The sequence below is a fragment of the Triticum dicoccoides genome, chromosome 3B (genome assembly GCF_002162155.2).
Source record: "Triticum dicoccoides isolate Atlit2015 ecotype Zavitan chromosome 3B, WEW_v2.0, whole genome shotgun sequence".
NCBI classification, from domain to species: domain Eukaryota; kingdom Viridiplantae; phylum Streptophyta; class Magnoliopsida; order Poales; family Poaceae; genus Triticum; species Triticum dicoccoides.
This window is the reverse complement of record NC_041385.1, coordinates 118,698,610-118,721,337: the sequence shown is the minus strand read 5'-3', so window position 1 is coordinate 118,721,337 and position 22,728 is coordinate 118,698,610. Positions and strand designations below refer to the sequence as shown.

The 22,728-nt window shown below is 42.0% G+C and overlaps 1 protein-coding gene across 1 annotated transcript; it reads left to right on the top strand.

Annotated features, from left to right (window-relative positions):
* Nucleotides 1-2,222: 2,222 nt before the first annotated feature.
* LOC119275083 (profilin-like) lies at nucleotides 2,223-5,179 on the top strand. Its single transcript, XM_037555867.1, has 3 exons — nucleotides 2,223-2,479; nucleotides 3,243-3,380; nucleotides 4,789-5,179. The coding sequence occupies exons 1-3, from the start codon at nucleotides 2,357-2,359 to the stop codon at nucleotides 4,921-4,923; spliced, it is 396 nt and encodes a 131-aa protein (XP_037411764.1). The 5' UTR covers nucleotides 2,223-2,356; the 3' UTR covers nucleotides 4,924-5,179.
* The last annotated feature ends 17,549 nt before the right edge of the window (nucleotides 5,180-22,728 follow it).

Genomic DNA, 22,728 nt, shown 5'->3' with positions numbered 1-22,728 from the left:
AAACCATCCAGGAGCACCACCAAAAACTATTTCCACCGCTGCAACCTTCTGTATCCGCGAGATCCCATCTTGGAGCCTTTGCCGACGCTCCGCCGGAGGAGGAATCGACCACGGAGGGCCTCTACATCATCATCAAGGCCTCTCCGATGAGTTGTGAGTAGTTTACCACAGACCTTCGGGTCCATAGTTATTAGCTAGATGGCTTCTTCTCTCTCTTTAAATCTCAATACAAAGTTCTCCTTGATCTTCTTGGAGATCTATTCGATGTAACTCTTTTTTGCGGTGTGTTTGTCGAGATCCGATGAATTGTGGGTTTATGATCAAGTTTATCTATGAGAAATATTTGAATTTCCTCTGAATTCTTTTATGTATGATTGGTTATCTTTGCAAGTCTCTTCGAATTATCAGTTTGGTTTGGCCTATTAGATTGATCTTTCTTGCAATGAGAGAATGTTTAGCTTTGGGTTCAATCTTGCGATGTCCTTTCCCAGTGACAGCAGGGGCAGCAAGGCACATATTGTATTGTTGCCATCGAGGATAAAAAGATGGGGTTTATATCATATTGCTTGAGTTTATCCCTCTACACCATGTCATCTTGCTTAATGCGTTACTCTGTTCTTATGAACTTAATACTTTAGATGCAGGCAGGAGTCGGTCGATGTGTGGAGTAATAGTAGTAGATGCAGGCAGGAGTCGGTCTACTTATTGCGGATGTGATGCCTATATACATGATCATGCCTAGATATTCTCATAACTATGCACTTTTCTATCAATTGCTCGACAGTAATTTGTTCACCCACCGTAATAATTATCCTATCTTGAGAGAAGCCACTAGTGAAACCTATGGCCCCGGGTCTATTCTCTATCATACAAGTTTCCAATCTACTTTATTTTGCAATCTTTACTTTTCAATCTATATCATAAAAATACCAAAAAAATTATCTTATCATATTATCTCTATCAGATCTCACTTTCGCAAGTGGCCGTGAAGGGATTGACAACCCCTTTATCGCGTTGGTTGCGAGGTTCTTGTTTGTTTGTGTAGGCGTGTGGGACTTGTGAGGAGCCTCCTACTGGATTGATACCTTGGTTCTCAAAACTGAGGGAAATACTTACGCTACTTTGCTGCATCACCCTTTCCTCTTCAAGAAAAAAAACCAACGCATGCTCAAGAGGTAGCACGACCCCACACCCTTCCGCATCTCGAAATACAACGGCGACGACCCGAACGATGATGGTGGTGGGGCCGGCCAGGGCCACGCGTACGAGGTCACCGTCCGCTACAAGTTAGCCTCCTAGTTTTTTTAAGTTTTTAGTTAAGCGAACGAAGTAGTTTTTTTTATGTAAATTATGTGCGAATTTTATGGAATTTCGTCGTGTTTGTTGAAATTCGTCCGGTTTGTGCAGCTTTATTTCGAAATGGATGCGGGCATATTGGATTGTCGGCTCCCGCATTACTGTTCGTGAATGGATAACATGTCCGTTTGGGGGGTGAGGATTGTGAATGCCCTTCTACACACACTCACATATTTCGAGCTTCTATTTTTGATTTATTTCGATTTATTACTCCTTTCATAGCGAGCAAAGTTACACATACGGAAAAATTCTAATGGATTGGACTTACGGTTACGGGATTATATTAGGTTGGAGAGAGGGGAGGGGAAGAGGATATGTAGATCTAGTCCGTCCGTAAATAGGATTGCTTTCTCAGAGCAGCAAAGGTTGTACGACTGGTGATTTGCGTGGCAGCAGTAAAACGCGGGATGCAGTAAGCTCCTTTTTTTTTTGAGGGGATGCAGTAAACTCCTGACCGAAGCTTCTACGCCTTGTCCCCTCCACAAAGGAGTCGTGCCAGGCACCACACGTCGAGCACACCACAAACCAAGCCGGTGCGAGCACCAGACAGGCTCGACGAAGATCTGATGCGATGCAAAAGTGGATCATATCTTCACCAAAGGTGACGCCAAAAAACACTAAAATAGCACTGTATAACATCACTAATGTCGATCGACGTGAGGCCAGGTAACGCCGAGGCCGTCCAGTCCAGGGATCGAATCATACTACACACACACATCATTATTTTGGAAGGGAAGCAATTCCGCTTCGTTGTCGCCAGGGAACGAATGAATGGATTCCTTCCCACATTGGACGGAGGAGTCGTGCCAAGCTGTGGGCACACACGTCGCGTCCTGGCTTCCTTGCTCGCATAAGTACGCGACTCGCAGGAGAAAACCAGCAGCATCAACCTGCCTGCCACTGCCCACTGCCGGTCCGCGAGGCGAGCGAGCAAAAATCTCGGGAGAGAGAGGCAAAAAAAGAAAAGATCCCACGAGCAGGCGAGCGAGGAGGGAGGAGGATGTCGTGGCAGACGTACGTTGACGAGCAGCTGCTCTGCGACATCGACGGCCAGCGCCTCACCGCCGCCGCCATCCTCGGCCACGACGGCGCCGTCTGGGCGGAGTCTGAGTCCTTCCCCAAGGTCCTCCCTCTCCCTTATAGATTACCTATTACCTACCCATTGATGCTCCCTTAGATGACCTGGTCAATCTATGTTTGACTTGGCTAGGATCTCGCTTGTCCGAGTTACTGCGGGCCTGATCCGTTGGGGAATCGATTTTTTCACTCGCTTGTTGTAATCGTAATAATCCATAGGATGTACTTAGTACTACAAAGTACCCATGTACTTGGTTGTTGGTTCTACCTCCTGTGGTTAACGCGGCTGGTTTGGGGCTAGGTTTCTAGTACAGATGTGCTTAGTTGTGCTGAAATTTTTGTTATATATAAGCATCTGAAACTATGAATAGAACCACATTGGCCGGTGATATTTATGTGACCATACAGACCAAAAGTTTATTTCCCGGCTAGCCTAAAACACATAATTACCAAAATAAAAAAAAATATCAAATTGGTGGTACAAGTAATTCTTCTAGAGACACGGCTTGGATCATCAGATTGCAGGGAGCATAAAGATTGTTTGTGCTAATTACTATTTCGAACTGTATTACACCGTTGCTTCGTAATTTTTAATTGATCGGGAAGGAAGATCCACTGCTCAGTATGCTTTTTTTTTGTGACACCATTAGTTTGCATCTTCAGTATGCCTTTTTGTGGATCCATGAGTTTGTATGTTCAGTTTGCAAACCTTTGCTCTCTTTATCTTGCAGCATTCCTTTTTCCCGCTTTGAAAGATTATATCGCATCATTCCCATGACTTATTATCGGTGTGTTTCTACATTCCACAGGTCAAACCTGAAGAAATTACTGCAGTAATAAATGACTTCGATGAACCAGGCTCTTTGGCACCAACTGGATTATTCCTTGGTGGTACAAAGTACATGGTTATTCAAGGTGAACCTGGGGCTGTCATTCGGGGCAAAAAGGTTAGGACCTGGCATTCCATTTTCTACCACTAGACTCCTTTAAAGAAACCATGGTGTTACAAAGTTTCTTCAAAAGGAGGAGAGCAGACTTCATTATATCGGCTTATAATGCATGCAGAAATAAAGAATTAACATGGGAACATGGACTGTAATCATGTCTTAAATACTTATGAATCAGAAACTGGTCTTCTGTAGCCGTATGGTCAAATTGTTCATACGCATCCTTGGTCTTGGTCTTTGGTCTTGGCTCTCCTGGGCAAAGGAATTACTAGCTGTATGAGTTAGCTTCTGTAGCTGTATGGTCACATCGTTCGTACGAATCCTTCTTGTACCATATAAAATGTTGAGCAAGCCACCCAGGAGCTGGACACTCAGGGAAAATCTGATTTGTTTGGAGAAAAAGTTCACTTGAAATGTATCTTATCCACAGTGTAATGGAATACAATTGCATCATGCTTTCCGATTAACAGCAAAGCTATAACAATATCACTCTGCTTTTCAAATAAAAAATGATGACTGGATGTTATGTAGGAAGCATTTTATATATACATTTGTACTTAACATTTTCATTGTTTTGCACAAAATAGCTACTCTGTTGTAAAGGGTTGAGAAATAGGAGTTGAAATGCAAGTAAAACTCACCGCCACCTGCTGCATTTTTCAGACAGTTAAAACATCTCTGATATTCAGTGACAACTCTTTACTAGTCAGAAAATATTGAGTTTAGCATACTCTCTTGCAACCTGACAAGCTTCAATTTATCATTCTGTTGCTTACAAGTTACAAGCAAGGTTTTCATACTGGTGTCAATGATAATGATGACTAAAATTGCAGTTCTACTGGTCACCAGGCACTAGAGGGAAACTGAAAAATTACCGTGTGCATAATATATTAGGAATGCCTCACTAGTACACAAGGCACACTGCCTAGATTGCACAAAAGAAAAACGTTATCATCATGAACCTCACACCTATGGTTGAGGGGTTACAAGCATGCAGAAGTCCCTGACTTCGGATAGCAAAAATCTTCATTCAGTTTAAGTTGGGTCACAAGCAACTTATGTATGCATTGATTAGTCTCAAATTCTCTCTGCCTTGGTACTTTAGTGATGATAAAAGATCATTTCTTCTGTTAATAATTTTAGCATCTTAAAAATCATCTAGATTTGTAGGTTGTTCTACAGTTTCCCTCTAGAGACAGTCAGCATTTCAGCTTATATGATCAATCCAAAATTTAACTGGAAGTTGACTGATCACACTTCTATTTTTCCTGAAACTAAATTAATGCAGTAGTATTTCCGCACAAGAAAGTTGACAGGTTTACTTCAAAGTAAGATGTGTTAGTACGGACTATTCCCTAATGTCGAACATTTTGCATCTTTTATCTCATCAATGGTGCTTTCTCTGCAGGGGTCAGGAGGGGTTACAATCAAGAAGACGAGTCTGGCCATCATCATTGGAATTTACGAGGAACCAATGACTCCTGGACAGTGCAACATGGTGGTGGAGAGGCTCGGTGATTACCTTCTTGAGCAGGGCTTCTGAACTCAAGAGTCCTAGTCTGGGCCAACTGGGCTTATGCCTACCGAAATGTACTACCGCATACCCCATGAATAATTGGACACATCCGGATATGTTTTGAACAAGTGGAGGTTCCTCGTTATGTTGGAATTGCTTCCTATATGTCATGGGGCTTATATGTAACCTTTAAACGTCGTCATATTTTTGCCGAGCATCCAGTTTTTCCTGTTACTGACAATACCCTGCAATGTATAAAAATGCGTCGATGATGATTGCTTTATTGCGTTTCAAAAAATGATTGCTTTATCAAATGTTTTCTGTTGCAAAATTCACATAATAATTCTGATGAGACAATTTTATGTCTTACTACAAAATATAATTCAGGCAGGAGCAATTTCAGAAGCACCACATTGCGCTTACGGTGGCCCTGGTTTGCTTGGGTAGGCTTTGACACTACCTGTGATGATCAGGACATGGATCTATTTTACGCGGCAGTCATCGTTACAGTCAGGGACGGGAAGAATGGCCAGTTTTTGTTGGCACTCGCCTTGGCTTCATGGATGCAAGCCGTAGGACTAAGCGCCGGGAATCTTTGAGTTATGCAAACGCAAGACATGCAAAGTTCGTAAGGCTATGCTGAACAACGGTTGAATCAGATACACTGACATGCAACATGGCCTTTCGTTGATGCACGTAGATATGAAAAATGAGATAAGGTGGACATTCACTGCTGATGAATGTGGGACGGCCTAAGCACAGGCTCCCTCTTCCGGTTTTGAACCCTTTTAAAAAATATTTTTTCATTTTTTGTTTCCTTTTTTTTTATTTGTCCCATTCTATTCTTTTTTATCCTTTCCTTTCCGTTTTTCAAATTTTAATTTTTTTATAAAATATGCAAGTTTTTTAAAAAAATCATAAACCTTTTTTTAGAAATCACCAGTAATTTTTGAATTAATTATTTTATTTGAAAATTGCAAACTATTTACAAATCTGCGAATAATTTTAAAATTTTAGAACATTTTGTGAACATTTTACCCAGACCCGCAACAATTTTTGAATTCACAGGCATTTTTTTTAATTTTGAGACATTTTTTTCGAACTCACAAACATTTTTTGAATTTTAGAATAAGTTATAAATTCATGAAGTTTTTGAAAACTGTTTTTTTAATCATGACCATTTTCTAATGAAGCAAAAAAAAGTAATAAAACAGGGGCGCCCACCCCGCACATGGGCCGGCTCAAAAGAATCCAAGGGAAGGAGTGGGGTGCGCGTTTGCTCGCTCAGCATTGTATAACGCGGGGAAATAGGAGGTCCTGCTGATGACCTTTACTCTGCCGCTTTGGCGTACGAAATGCAATTTGCGAGGATCATTACTTCTAGTCAGGGGGGAATCCGGCCCAATGGGCCAAGGTGGGCCAACAGTAGAACTACACATATAAATTTATTTACTTCTTAATTTTCTTCTACTGCCTTTGATCCATATTAATAGTCGCTGATTTAGTACAGAGTTTACTAAACATCGACATTTAATTTAGATCGGAGGAGTATAATATACAAACTACTGTGTAATCTATGGATGGGTTGAGGCTACCCTATCCACCCTCTAGATCCACCACTACTTCCGGTATGCCGAGAGGGGCGAAATGTTAGGTACCTCCCAAGTTGAAGTTGTTCTCGTGGCCCATCATGCAAAATAATCTAGAGGGCGGATAGATTGCAAAGGCAAGGCCGCACGAAATGTGTGTTATGTCAACTGTGCAAGTGTGAACCGGAATATGCCTCGTGCCTTTTCAAATGCCGCTACACCCGTGCCATGGAATATGATTTGGTAGTGGTTTGGTCTTCATCAGCTTGGCACGACAATTTGGAGTGAACTGTATTTGGTCGAAGAATGGTGATACGAGACGGTTTGGCTCCATAGTTGTCTATGCAAGGCCATGAGCTCGCTCGGGGATCGAGAATTAGAATGAGTGGAATGCATGAGTCTTCCATACATGTATGTAGGCCTTCGCTGGAGAAAAACACCTGAGATCTTTAATGCTGGTAGAGTAATCCAATTGTATCCACTTTGTTGGTCTCGCTGCTTAAAACTTTGATTCCATCTCTTTATTGATAAAACGGGACAAATCATTTGCCTCCGTCTTACTATATACTCCCTCCGTTCAGAAATACTTGTCGCACAAATGGATAAAACTGGATGCATCTAAAACTAAAATATGACTAGATACATCCATTCCTCCGACAAGTATTTCCGGACGGAAGGAGTACTTCTTTTGTTTCAAATTAAGTGTAGCTGATTTAGTATAATTTCGTACTAATGGAAGGAGTAGAAAACAAACAATCATTGAGCACCTAAACACGTGGCCACCATGTCGTTGTTTCATAACTATTCTACCAGAACATGTTCAAGGATGTCTGTCTGCCAGTGCCAGCCCCAGGCCCATATTTATCGCATGCTCCAATCCATCTAACGGACGTTGATTTCGGTTGCTGCCGTCATCTCACCTCACCACTTCACCAGTACCATCCCTCTTAAATCCAGCAGCTTAAACCGTTTGAATCCTGTGTGGGAGTAGAGTACAGAGAGTCACATGAATCACCCGGCCCGCCCGTCTGAATGAATTCTGGTGACCGCCGACGACAGTTCCTTTACGTGGCGTGTTTCTGATTCAAACAAGGCGCGAGATTATGGGCCGTGTGAGGGACCGAACCGAACCTGCGCGCTTTCGAATTCATTACCGTTTTCAGATGGAGAGAAGAAACCGAGGCAGGCAAAACCCTGGCATTCTCGAAGCCACTTGTGGCCGGTTTTTCCTGACCTTTCACCAACAGCGAGCAAATCCATGTGAAATCGAAAATGACAGAGATCCTCTCCCTTGCCCCTTCTGCGCTACTGTACCGTATTTGCTTCCATTTCTCTGAATAGCCAAATGCATGAAGATTGTTCAGCCCCCAGCTCTCAATAACGGGGGCGACAGTGTCCCGGCGAGGCAGTGAGGTACCACTGGCGATTTGAATTATTCCCGCGAGATGTTCCGGGTGGGCACTGTGTCCGTGAGTGAGGTGGTGGTCCTCCTATGCAAGATCTGACTGCGTGTTGGGCACTCTCGCGCTGAAGAGATCTTAATTGCGAGTTATTAGCGTGACTGCCCAGAGCCCCAGAGTAACAGAGAGCGCAGCGCTGGGGTTGAATGGCTCAGGTGTCCCCCCCTCTGGGAATTTCCTTGGGCTCTGAGTAGCGCTTCCGTCACATTGCTGCTCTTTATCTTGAGTGCCGCCAGTGGGTGTGCCAGTGGTAGATTATCTTTTTAAAGGAAGTTCTTGGCCTACTCAGAGTTATGGGGTTAGGGTAGTTTGCCACCTTGATCTGTCTGAGACATTTTTACTATTTCTGAGGCATGAGTGAGGAGCAAATTTGCTGGCAGCAAACGCGCGCCAGGCCCGACCTGGCCGTGCCATCACTCACTCTGAGGCCGGAGGTGGCGCCAAGTGATACGCCGTGGAGAGATACAAGCAAGCAAGCAGGCAGGCAAGGTCCCCCATGGCGCAGTTCATCGGCGAGACGAGGCGACAAGTGAAGCTGCGACGCATGCATGCCACGGGTTCAGGGTCTCAGGCTGGCTCGAGGCACCCGCGCCATAACGCCGCGGATTCAGAGCTTGTACGTACGCACTGCGCGTGCTGTACCGGGGTGGAGGGGACACGCACGCTGCGGCGCATTGCATACGGCAGGTGCGGTTGGACGGTGCATCAGCTTATCCGCTCGACGGCGGGGCATGAATTCCCGCAGGGCGTACGGCGCTGCCGGCGCCGGGAGAGCAGCCGCGAGGCGGCACGGCGGGCGCTCCCATGCATGCACGGCTGTGGGTGTTGCGAGTTCTAGCATGTGCTGTTTGTTGGGTGCAGTGCATGCTGGTAATGGCGGTTTTTATCTGCGTTGGCTTCATTTTAATTATGTTATGACGGTATTTTTTATTCATATACATCGTGTTGGGCTGTTTTTTTTTAGGGTGAGCGTTGGGCTGTTGTTGGAGACGGTGTTTATCGTAAGATGAGAGTGGAGCTGTTTGTTGCGTGTTGTTGTGTCCTTAAATGTTTGGGTCCCTAAATGCTTTGGCCTTGGTGTCATCCAAGTATTGAGCTCTTGGGAGATCACATTCCATGCTGAAACCATGGAATAGCTCCCTATGCCACGTACGTGGGCTAGCCCATGAAGCTCTCGCTCGGCTTGGATCATAGCTCCACTCGCTCACTTTGCTTTCTTTTTCTTCTGGCTCAGAAAATTTGGGTACATTTCTTATTTGAAATGGTTCATTAAATCAAAAGATGTACAAAGATTAATTTTTTTATAAAATATTGTGAATTAAAGAAATCATTTTTTATAAAATCGTGATTTTTTAAAAAAATCTTTGTTCATTTTCATATATTTTTTTGCAAATTAAAAAATGTCACACACTTTAATTTTTTAAAGAACTTTAAAATTATTCGTAAATATAGAAAATGTTCATGAATTTGGAAAAATATGAATGGATTTTAAAAAATGGCCATGATTTTTAAAATTCTCATTAATTAGGTGCGGAAAATAATGAATGAAAAATAAAAATAAGAAATAATAAAAGTGTAAACAAAATTGAAAAGAAAAATAAGAATAGAAAACATTGGAGTCGGTAGAGAAAAACACAGAAAAGATAGAAGATGTAAAAGAAATAATATCTTCTTCAAAAACCTTCTAGAACCAAGAAAACCAGCCAACACATTATGACTATATATACACTTAGAACAGAGCGACCCCCACAACTCCAACGCATCTCAAGGATCCACATCATCCCCTAAAACAGACACACTGTTTGTCTGCAGACTGGTCTGGATTTGTCCGGCTCTATTTTTTTAAGTCCGCGGCACTCAAAATAATTAAAGAAAATAGAACCATTCATCCATAAATAACATGCAAAAATCTCTAGTGCAAAAATAGTTCAAATATAAATATTTCATCTGAGATAACATGATGTTCACAAGTTTTTGAATTCATCGATTTGAAATCCAACGATACTCGAGTTCGAATCCGCACATGTCGCTCCATGCACTATGCCCCTTGAGGTTCATCCAATAATGCATCAACATGAATGGCATGCCCTCTGTCAAGTGGTTCATCACGGCAATGTGGACTGGCTATTCAATAAACAGCAAGTCACACTAGTGAGTGAATCAATGAATTGACCAACATATAGAACAATAAAAAGCAAAACTTACAATCTCCAATGCCGACACACCAGGTGGCCACATGCTCTTCAACTGTGCAGTCGCACTGCATTAGTCCATGACATGGTTCACATTGCCTTCATGAATCACGTTCAAGTAGTAGGGCGTGAAGTGCTTTTGCTTATGAAAAAAAAGAATGTGTGTTTTGCCAAAAGGTCGAGCCCCTTTGCCTCATGCTTACAAAGTCCGCAGATACGTCCAACCATGCATCACATATCAACTCATCCGCCATCACCGAGCACCCCACCATTGTGCTTACTCTAGGAAACATTGAGAAGGTAAACAAACACTCAATGGCATTTGACCCAACACCTATCGGGCGAGGTGTCCTTCATGGAAGATGTTGGTAGAAGGGCGAAGGGTACCTAGCTGTGGATGTATCTTGTAGTCCAAGGTAGATAGGCGTGTGCTTGGGGGTTGTGGACGTCCGAACAACTCATGAGTAGCGGCCGAAGAGGTATAACAGTGGCGACCGATGAGGAGGGTGTGGATGGAAAGCAAGGGGGAGGGGCAGAGTCGAAGAAAAGTGGTCCAATGGGGGGATTTGAGTGAGCCGAGGGTGTCGAAGTCCAACGTGGCAGAGGTCCAGATGCCCGCAAATCTCCCCCGGTTTGCGTCTGGTTTGCGAGAATTTGGATAAGCGGACACGCCCACGGGAAAATTGGGATTCCTATTGGATGGCAAACTACATCCGGACAGCTTGATCCGGACATATGTGGGCATTTGAGGGATGGTGTTGCAGATGCGGTTAGCATCTAAATATACTAGATGACATGTTAGGCCCTTGGCGCAAAGTCCAATTGGAGGCAAGAAGCGAAGCAATTTATGAACAACATATTTTACGAATGATACACAAAGGGCAAAAACCAAATGCAACCAAGAATTTAGGCGAGCTATTGGAAGGATGTTTTTCATGAATTGTCTACAAGTGATTATGTTCATATTGTGTCTGTTTTTGGCTTGTATTTACTAATATCAGACAACAATGATGTTTGTCATGTTTTCATTTGATGATACATAAGTTGTTTATTGAGCAGGTGAATTGAATCTAATTTTTTTTCATACTCCTTTCAGGTTGATAGAAAACCCGCCCGCACCCTCCGCACCAAATGACCTAACGCATCAAAATCGGGCACTCCCACTCAGAAGCACATGAGCAGAAGGAAACCAAGTGTACGGACCAGATGAATGACGGTCCATGAAAGAGTGTGATCAATGAGAACCTACAACATATATGCTAGCCAACGAGGCCACAGCGCCGAAAGGCCAAGTAGACATGGCAAAAGGCACTATCCGGCTCGCCACAACATTCAAAGGTCGGGAAGACATAGCAAAATACGTCTACCAACCAACCGCGATGGTGAAAGGCTGGGTAGACATCCCAAAACACACTATGCATCCAGACCACAGTGCTCAAAGACTGGGCTCCCAGTCGAAGACACGGGCAAGCGAATGGCGATCAAACAGATGACATTGACGATCAATAGCTAGGAAACCGGTATGGCTGGACAAAGGAAAAGGTGTCATATCAGATAGATTATCACATGCCTGACATCTAGCTTATAAAGACTATGTGTAGTCGACTAGCTGTCCTAGGAAATTCGACGACGCAGATGGACGAAGGCCTGAGCTTCCCCACCCCTTCCCCCATTTGATCCGATTTGTGGGAGTCAGACATCTAGGTTCGACGAGATAATGTCGGCGACCATTTTTGGATGGATAAAAGTGATATTTGACAGCGGCCTGATAATCCCCAAGTGCAGGGAATCATCGTAGCAATTCCCAAAGGTGGAAGTGATAAGTATGGGGTGTCGAACCCACAAGGAGCTAAAGGCAAGATCAATATTCTCTCAAGTCCTATCTGCCACTGATACGACTCTACGTACACCCAACGTTTGCTTCCAACTAGAAACGAGAAATAAAACTATGTTGTGGGTATGAAGAAGATAACTTTGTATGATATCGGAGAGCTAAAATATAAAAGTAGGTGTTGTTATCATGAAGTTAGAATATATTACTAAATATTATAAATAGCGAGTGTGGAATAATGATGGGTCGGTGTGCGGAATTATCCTAGGCAATTGTTAACAAGACCAGTAATCACGATTGCAATTTCATATGAGGGAGAGACATAAGCTAACATACTTTCTCTTTTTGGATCATATGCACTTATGATTGGAACTCTAGCAAGCATCCACAACTACTAAAGATAATTAAGGTAAAACCCAACCATAGCATTAACATATCAAGTCCCCTTTATCTCATACGCAACAACCCCCTTACTCGGGTTTATGCTTCTGTCACTCAAGCAACCCACTATAAGGAATCATGAACGTATTGCAACACCCTACAACGGGAATCCCTCAAGTTTGCGCGACACGGAGGGCAGAATAGGACAGCACCAAAATAAAACATACAACTCATACCAATCTAGATCATCAATCAACCCAAAGACAAATGATATCTACTCAAAACATCATAGGATGTCAACACATCATTGGATCATAATATGTGGCATAAAACACCATGTTCAAGTAGGGATTACAGCGGGGTGCGGGAGAATGGACCGCGTAAAAGAGATGAGGATGGTGATGTTGATGAAGGTGATCACCGTGGTGATTCCCCTCCCGATGGCACTCAGGCGCCACCGAGAGAGAGGAGGAGAGGTTCTCCCCCTTGTGCTTCTTCCTTCATGGCCTCCCCTGGATGGGGAGAGGTTCTCCCTCTGGATCTTGGCCTTCATGGCGATGATGGCCCCTCCGAGATCCTTCCCCATGGCCTCCGGTGATGATGGCCCCCTCCGGAAGGGTGTCAGAGAGGGCCTAGATTGATTTATCATGGCTACAGAGGCTTGCAACGGCGAAACTTCCGATCTAGGTTATTTTATGGAGGTTTCTGTATTTATAGGAGAGGTTGGCGTCGAGACCAAGTCACGGGGACCCACGGAGAGTCCACGAGGCACAGGGGCGCGCCCTGGTGGGGGGGGGGCCCTCCACCCTCGTGGTGCCCACGGGCCTCCCCTCCGGTAACTCTTCGTTCCAGTATTTTTTATATCTTCTAGAAAAAATCTCCGTTGATTTTCAACGCATTCCGAGAACTTTTATTTCTGCACAAAAACAATACCACGGTAGTTCTGCTGAAAACAACGTCAGTCCGCGTTAGTTCTAATCAAATCATACCAGAATCATATAAAACTATTGTAAACATGGCATGAATACTTCATAAATTATAAATACGTTGGAGACGTATCAGCATTCCCAAGCTTAATTTCTCCTCGTCCTCGAGTAGGTAAATGATAAAATAAATAATTTATGAAGTGTGAATGCTAGCAAGTGCTTAAGTTTGATCAATGATAGTTCCAATCACCTTTTCTAGCATCATTATATATCATAACAGTATCTCAACTCATGAAACTTCTCATGATCAAGTAACAAGCTATTCACATGTTAAAGTATAGATCATAAACTTTCTTGAAAAGTAACAAACCGTGCTCTTAGTCATCAAACAATTGCAATTCATCTTATTTTTGGGAAGGGTCTATGTAAGAGCTTTGATTCAGCAAACTCCACATACTCAACTATCATTTAATCTTTCACAATTGCTAACACTCATATTTATGGGTTCAAAGTTTTAATCGGACACAGAGAAAGATAGGGGCTTATAGTTTCGCCTCCCAACCTTTTACCTCAATGGTAATGTCAACAATAATACTTTATGAAAACCTACATCCAAGTGGATATATATATCCGGATTGCTCCAACACAAAGTGTTTGCCAAAGGGAAAAAATGTAAAAAGGGTAAGGTGATGATCACCATGACTCTTGTATAATAGTAGAAGATAAAAGTAAAAGATAGACCCTTCGCAGAGGGAAGTAGAGGTTGTCATGCGCTTTTATGGTTGGATGCACAAAATCTTAATGCAAAAGAACGTCACTTTATATTGCCGCTTGTGATAAAGACCTTTATTATGCAGTCCGTCGCTGTTATTTCTTCCCTAACACAAGTTCGTATAAAGCTTATTTTCTTCCCACTAATAGATCATACATATTTAGAGAGCAATTTTTATTGCATGCACCGATGACAACTTACTTGAAGGATCTTACTCAATCCATAGGTAGCTATGGTGGACTCTCATGGCAAAATTTGTTTAAGGGATGTTTGGAAGCACAAGTAGTATTTCTACTTGGTGCAAATAATTTGGCTAGCATGAGAGGGAAAGGCAACCTCAACATGCTGGATGATCCAAGACAATATAACGTCTATTCGGATATAGGAAAACATAACCCATTAAGTTGTCTTCCTTGTCCAACATTAACTTTTTAGCATGTCATATTTTAATGAGTGCTCACAATTACAAAAGATGTCCAAGTTAGTATATTTATATGTGAAATCTATCTTCCTTCAATATTCTTTCATGAATTGTTCAAGTGACCAATTCTGCGTTTGCTAACTTTCAATAAGTTTACTACCTATAATTATTATGTGTAAAGTCATTACTACCCATGTTATAAGCATATGAAACATATATATAAATTCAGATTTATGATATTCAATTCATTCAACCATTTACTTATAGGATATATGTGAAGCATGTGAGTAAATGACAAACTACTCCAAAAAGATATAAGTGAAGAACAATGAGTCGTCAAATAATTAACTAGCCATGGGAGGATTATCTTTCATTCAAGATTTCAGATCCAAAGATTTTATTCAAACAGCAAGTAAAATTGAAAATACGCTCGAAGCAAAACATATATCATGTGACGAATAAAAATATAGCTCCTAGTAAGGTATACCGATAGTTTTGAAGACGAAAGAGGGGATGCCTTCTGGGGCATCCCCAAGCTTAGGCGCTTGAGTCTTCCTTGAATATTACCTTGGGGTGCCTTGGGCATCCCCAAGCTTAGGGTCTTTCCACTCCTTATTCTCCTCATTTCGATATCTCACCCAAAGCTTGAAAACTTCAATCACACAAAACTTAACGGAACTTCGTGAGATGGGTTAGTATGATAAAGAGTAAACCATTCACTTTGGTACTGTCAAAGACAAGATTAATAATTTTTCTCACACAATGCCTACTGTACCATATCATTTCTACAATTTATATTGAGAAATATAAGCCATAGAAACTAGAAAACAAGCAAACTATGCAATGAAAACAGAATCTGTCTGAAACAGAACAGTCTGTAATGATCTGAACAGAAACCATACTTATGATACTCCAAAAATTATGAAATAAGTTGGTGGGCGTGAGGAATTTGTATATTGATCTTTTGCAAAAAGAATCAACTCAAAATCACTCTTCTGTAAAAAATTACTGCTAATATCGTGAGCACAAAGTTTCTGTTTTTTTACAGCAAGATCACATTAACTTTCACCCAAGTCTTCCCAAAGGTCTTACTTGGCAATTTATTGAAAAAAAGCTATAAAACATAATTAATACAGTAGCTTAATCATGTGGACACACAAAAACAGTAAGGGTAAATATTGGGTTGTCTCCCAACAAGCGCTTTTCTTTAATGCCTTTTAGCTAGGCATGATGATTTCAATGATGCTCACATAAAAGATAAGAATTGAAACATAAAGAGAGCATAATGAATAATATGACTAGCACATTTAAACCTAACCCACTTCATATGCCTAGGGATTTTGTGAGCACACAATTTATAGGAACAAGAATCAACTAGCATAGGGAGGCAAAACAAGTATAACTTCAAAACTTTAAGCACATAGAGAGGAAACTTGATATTATGGCAACTCATACAAGCATATATTCCTCCCTCATAATAATTTTCAGTAGCATCATGAATGAGTTTAACAGTACAACCATCACATAAATCATTCTTTTCATGATCTACAAGCATAGAAAATTTTCTACTCTCCACATAAGCAAAATTCTTCTCATTCAGAATAGTGGGAGGAAACTCAACAAAAAAACTGTCATGTGAGGCATAATCCAATTGAAAATTAAAATCATGACGAAAAGTTTCATGGTTAACATTATTCTTTATAGCATACATGTCATCACAATAATCATCATAGATAGCAACTTTGTTCTCATAATCAATTGGAACCTCTTCCGAAATACTGGAATCATTACTAACTAAAGTCAAGACCTCTCCACATCCACTTTCATAAATATCACACTAATATTCAACACCCTCCAAAATAGTGGGATTGTTACTTTCTAAATTTGACACTCTTCCAAACGCACTTTAGATGATAGTCTTATTCATACTCCAAAATATATAAGTGAACTTCATGGAGCATTCTACAATTAATATAGACTAAACAATATCCAAGCTCAAAATATATAAGTGAATCACACAAAGCATTCTATAAAACCATACTCAAAAGATTTAAGTGAAGCACAAAGAGCATTCTATAAGGTCATACTCAAAAGATATAAGTGAATCACATGAAGCATTCTATAAATCGATGAAGGGCTATCTCATACTAGCATGGTTCTTAAAGAAAAAGAAAAACACAAAGGACACAAATCATGTGAACAAAACAAAAATCAAGGTATACCGATAATTGTTGAAGAAGAAAGATGGGATGCTAACCGGGGATCCCCAAGCTTAGATGCTTGAGTATCCTTGAAATATTTACTTGGGGTGCCTTGGGCATCCCCAAGCTTGAACTCTTGCCTCTCTTTATTCTTCTCACATCGGTAACTCCTCGTTTTTTGAACACTTCATCCACACAAAAACTTAACAAAATCTTCGTGAGATCCGTTAGTATACTAAAGCAAATCACTACCTTTAGATACTATTGTAAACTCATTCCAATTTCATATTAGCACTTTATCTACTGTATTCCAACTTCACCATGGTTCATACCCCCCGATACTACCCATAGATTCATAAAAATAAGCAAAACAACACATAGAAAACAGAATCTGTCGAAAACAAGACAGTCTGTAGTATTCTGGAAATTTAGTATACTTATGTAACTCCAAAAATTCTAAAATAAATATGAAAATTTAAAAAATTTGTACAGAAGTAATGTGCAAAAAGTTTCAGACCCATTTGATTTTCCAGTAAAAATGTAAATTCGCGCGCTACTGCCAAAGTTTCTGTTTTTTGTACTGCACATAGTAAACAAGCAATCTAATCATTCTAAAACCAAAGTTTGGCGTTTAGTAATAAAATGGATATATACAAGGGGATAATTATTTAAAGAGACTTCCATGAAATTTTTACATTGTTTCCATGAGCATGAACACAAGTGTGCAAGGTCGACCCTCACTTCTCCAATGCATAACTTTCCAATCACTTCTATTTTTTGAAAAACTTTTTAGGCATATGAGGCAAGCGAATCTTTTTGTATTTTCATTTTTAAATATTTTTTTGTATGTTTCACCCACAACTAGGCAAAACAAAAAGGGAAAACAAAAACTACTTAGTGAAGAAAGCAAACAAGCATACACAACAATATCAACCCACGCTATTGCTCCCCGGCAACGGCGCCAGAAAAGAGCTTGATAATCCCCAAGTGCATGCAATCATCGTAGCAATTCCCAAAGGTGAAAGTGATAAGTATGGAGTGTCGAACCCACAAGGATCTAAAGGCAAGATCAATATTCTCTCAAGTCCTATCTGCCACTGATACGACTCTACGTACATCGAACGTTTGCTTCCAACTAGAAACAAGAAATAAAACTACGTTGTGGGTATGAAGAGGATAACTTTGTATGATATTGGAGAGCTAAAATATAAAAGTAGGTGCTGTTGTCATGAATTTAGAATATATTACTAAATATTATAAATAGCGAGTGTGGAATAACGATGGGTCGGTGTGTGGAATTATCCTTGGCAATTGTTAACAAGACCGGTAATCACGATTGCAATTTCATATGAGGGAGAGGCATAGACTAACATACTTTCTCTTCTTGGATCATATGCACTTATGATTGGAACTCTAGCAAGCATCCGCAACTACTAAAGATCATTAAGGTAAAACCCAACAATAGCATTAACATATCAAGTCCCCTTTACCCCATACGCAACAACCCCCTTACTCAGGTTTATGCTTCTGCCACTCAAGCAACCCACTATAAGCGAATCATGAACGTATTGCAACACCCTACAGCGGGAATCCCTCACACTTGCATGACACGGAGGGCAGAATAGGACAGCACCAAAATAAAACATACAACTCATACCAATCTAGATCCTCAATCAACCCAAAGATAAAGGATATCTACTCAAAACATCATATGATGGCAACACATCATTGGATCATAATATGTGGCATAAAGCACCATGTTCTAGTAGGGATTACAACGGGGTACGGGAGAGTGGACCGCGTAAAAGAGATGAGGATGGTGATGATGATGGCGATGTTGATGAAGACGATCACTGCAGCGATGATTCCCCTCCCTATGGCACTCCAGCGCCACCGAGAGAGAGGAGGAGAGGTTCTACCCCTTGTGCTTCTTCCTCCATGGCCTCCCCCTGGATGGGGAGAGGTTCTCCCTCTGGATCTTGGCATTCATGGCGATGGTGGCCCCTCTGGGATCCTTCCTCATGGCCTCCGGTGATGATGCCCCCCTCCGGTAGGGTGCTAGAGAGGGCCTAGATTGATTTCTCGTGGCCATAGAGGCTTGCGGCGGTGGAACTTCCGATCTAGGTTATTTTCTGGAGGTTTTTGTATTTATAGGAGAGGTTGGCGTCGAGAACAAGTCAGGAGACCCACGAAGAGTCCACGAGGCACATGGGCGTACCCTGGGGGGGGGGGGCGCCCTCCACCCTCGTGGGGCCCATGGGCCTCCCCTCCGGTAACTCTTCGTTCCAGTATTTTTTATATTTTCTAGAAAATATCTCCATTGATTTTCAATGCATTCCTAGATCTTTTATTTCTGCACAAAAACAACACCACAATAGTTATGCTGAAAACAACGTCAATCCGGGTTAGTTCTAATCAAATCATACCAGAATCATATAAAACTATTGTAAACATGACATGAATACTTCATGAATTATAGATACGTTGGAGATGTATCACAGCCCGCCATACCTTCTATGCCAACTGCCATCAACATGGAGAGGTTATTGCGAGCATCAATCGGGGAGGAGTCAATGGGGCATATACCATGGTAACTTGGCACCCAGATGGAGTACATCTCTTCTTCAAATGGAAAACAACAATGAATATTCCTGTGTTCAAACCATTTCCCGAAGGCTTAGTGTGAGACAAAACTCATCCGTCATCCATTTCCATAACTGACTACTATGAATATGTGCTTCATATGTTATGTATATAAGGTGGTTTTGGGAAATAAATAAAACAAATATTCATACACAAGGTTCATGCATTTTCTTTCTGGCCTCCTCCGCCCAGTAGTAGACCCTGGAGGCGGCCAGCTCGCCCTCCTTCTCGTCCTTTTCGTCGTCAAGGTGGTATTGGTGTGTCACCTACCTGGTCTTCTTACGCTCGTCACCTCACCCGATGTACAACACATGGATCATTTTCCACCCCATCTATCGACCACCGACTTTCAACACCATTTTATTGCCAGTTTTGTGCCATGTTATTCTTACGTTGGGCCGTCCGTGAAACAGGCGCTCCATTTTTAGAAGGTGGACTATTCGCCACACTTGTGTCGTCTATGCCCATGCGATCGTCCACCACATATGTGGTCAGACCAATTGCAGCCAAGAAGAAAAACAATCCATGAACAACATTTTTATTAATGATCCACATGACAATGAATAAGCACGAATACAACTACACTAAGTCATGCTATTTTGGCACCAAATTAATCCCACCCAATTTTAAAGAAGGTGCTGCTACTAATGTTGGGTTCACCGTCGGCATAGGCACTGATACCTCGTTTTAGTGATCCGCTAATGGAACAGAAAAGCCACACCTATTTCCCCAGAGGTGACCCTGGGTTATCGAACTCACAAGAGGAAGATTCCCTTGAAGGCGATGGTATCTACAAAGCTTATGTTAAATGATCGATTCCAGCTTTTGACCGGATCAATCAAGCAAATAGTGATTCAAACACTTTTAATAAAAGAGGTAGTTGTATGAGGTCTTAATGCTTACAACCATGTATTGGTGTTGGACCAGATATGATCTTCATTTGTGCGCTGAAAGCCACCCATCAAGATGTGCTTGTTACGAACGAAGTGGGTGATGTGTCCAAATAACATCTTGACTGGCACGAGTCTTGCATCAAGAATCAATTGTCCTACCGCAGGCCCTATCCATCGCGCGGGGTTGCCTTGATAATTAAGATAATGAAACCAAACAAGAGCTTTGGGCATTTATTGACTACACCTCATGTATCCCCAAGGATAGGATATGTGTTACCCTACTAAACCTACTGTCACAGGTGTTCTGTATAACACTTCACGGTCTCCTTGCTCCTAGCCTCTCCATGACTCGATCTCCATGATTCTGGGTACCTGTAGGGATGAAGGTCTCATAAGAAAAGAGACATCTATGGGACAATTTTTATTTCACACATACGGGATGTTAATTTTAAATGCCTTCTATTGATCCCCACAACAAATATGGAGGGTGGCAAGGCTCATGCCTCAACCCATACTTTACTGAACTACTCACACATGGAGATCAGATCGGAAGAAGAAAACATTGAAGAACACATCTTAAAGATTGATTGACTGCAAATATGTCTTACAATTGATGCCTTGTGTGATGCACGATTACAAGTATGAACTAGATGAGGAAGCACTATGGTGGTGATGGTGGCTACGGAGATAAAAATGGCAGCGGCTTAGGATTTGTCGATGAAGATGATGATGATATTCTGGCTTCTGTCGACGCTCCCCTGTTGACATTTTGATGGGGGTATCCTTTATAAAAGTTGTCCAAGTGGACAATCTGCATCGGTTTCTACTCCATACGGGTGCTCAGACGGGTGCGTGTGCCCGTATGGAACATCGCCTTTTGCTTTTCCTTTGTAGAAATGACTCCTGTTTATCCTTCTTTCTCCATTTCCTTCCTTTCCATTTCCACACATGATTTCTTCCCTTTTTAGCCCATTTCCTGTAGAAACGCATCAAAGAGAGGATTCAAGGAATCCTTCGCATTCACTAGTCATTAGTAGGAATATCGATGGAGAAGATGTTGCCCATTGTACCGCATCACCTGCGGTGGCTCATTCTCCTCGACGACGAGGGTCATCCAACAGGCAAGGTTTTTGCGACATGACATGCTTAGAGTTAGTGAAGTTGGGGGGAGGAGAAGCGGATGTTGGGCGTGTCTTCACCGCCCGACATTACTAAGATCGGCAAGAGGTGTGCCATGCGGTTATCAAATCGTTTGTGATTAGGGATGGCACATGGTTGACCACCACTGGCCTTTAAGAGACGGAAATGTTGAAACAACATTGGTACTCACTATAAATTAGGAGGGAAATATATCACCTTTACATATGATTAGAAACTTAAAATGACAATAAATAACATTTTCATACATTTATAATCAAATAGATAGGCAATTCAGCCGCTATTCCATGGCGTTGCATCGCATATAGTTCGGTCCAAGGTTGTGCAATAGATGTGGCGTCTTAGGCCCATTTTTGCATTAGTGGGGATACAATGGAGTTTTGGAGGCTTCCTCCAATTTAGCCAACTTTTCTTCTTTTTGATGAACCTCTACTTCTTTAGTCGTCTTCCTGTGAAGCACCTCGACAAATGGCGGGTTCTGCAACATTGTGGCCATCATCTCCTGTGTGCCCTCCACTTCTGCCTCCTCGTCATGGCGGTCCTCTTCATCATGTCTGGACTGATCATGACTCACCCCTTCACTACAAAAAAATACACTTCCGTGATGATACGTGTTTGTCACAGTAGGTCGCGTTTTTTGTCATGCATGTACATCCATGACATTTTATGACAGAATCAAGATAGTCATACCTGTGCTGTCGTAGAAGTGTCCACTTCCATGACGATAAATCGTGCGTCACAGAAGTGCTTTCGTCAAGGGTGACCAACACATGGCATCCACCATAACGGGATGCCGTTAAGCTATTGGGTCCGGTTTTGGATCCGATAACCCGTTAACAACCTGGACCAATGGGAAATTTCCACGTGTAAATTCTGTTTGGCCGGAGGAAACACGTGTCAGCTCGTCAGTGGGTCAGATAGGCACCTATCATATGTTGACACATGCAACGGCCCACCACTGGCCCATTTAGCTTACGAAGGCCAGCCCATTTGACTTGGTCAAAAGTTAGCAGGCTGGCCCATGAAAAGCCTGTTAACGGTCTCTTCACAAATAGCCCATTTTATGGCCCGGTAACTCATGGTCCATTAGGGCCTAACCGAAATCAGCCCAACAACGTCATGTGGGCCATTGAATATAACACCAGCCCGTTTCACTTTCGGCCCATGTATGGCCCACGACGTCTTTCGGCCCATATGAGGCCTTCGTATCTTTAGGCCCTTTAGAGGCCTACGATGACTTTAGCCCATAATGGACAGTAAAATTCTTTGTACCCGTTAATGACCCATGATTCACATGGGCCGTTTCCATCCCGTGTTAGCTTTCGACCTACTGATGGCCCATACGTTCCTGGGCTCCTTTCCGGC

Bases quoted from the DNA above. Each gene is read 5' to 3' on its own strand.
- LOC119275083 (XM_037555867.1), top strand. From the start codon at position 2,357: ATGTCGTGGCAGACGTACGTTGACGAGCAGCTGCTCTGCGACATCGAC. The intron at 2,480-3,242 runs GTCCTCCCTCTC...TACATTCCACAG, and splicing joins AGTCTGAGTCCTTCCCCAAG to GTCAAACCTGAAGAAATTAC. The intron at 3,381-4,788 runs GTTAGGACCTGG...CTTTCTCTGCAG, and splicing joins CTGTCATTCGGGGCAAAAAG to GGGTCAGGAGGGGTTACAAT.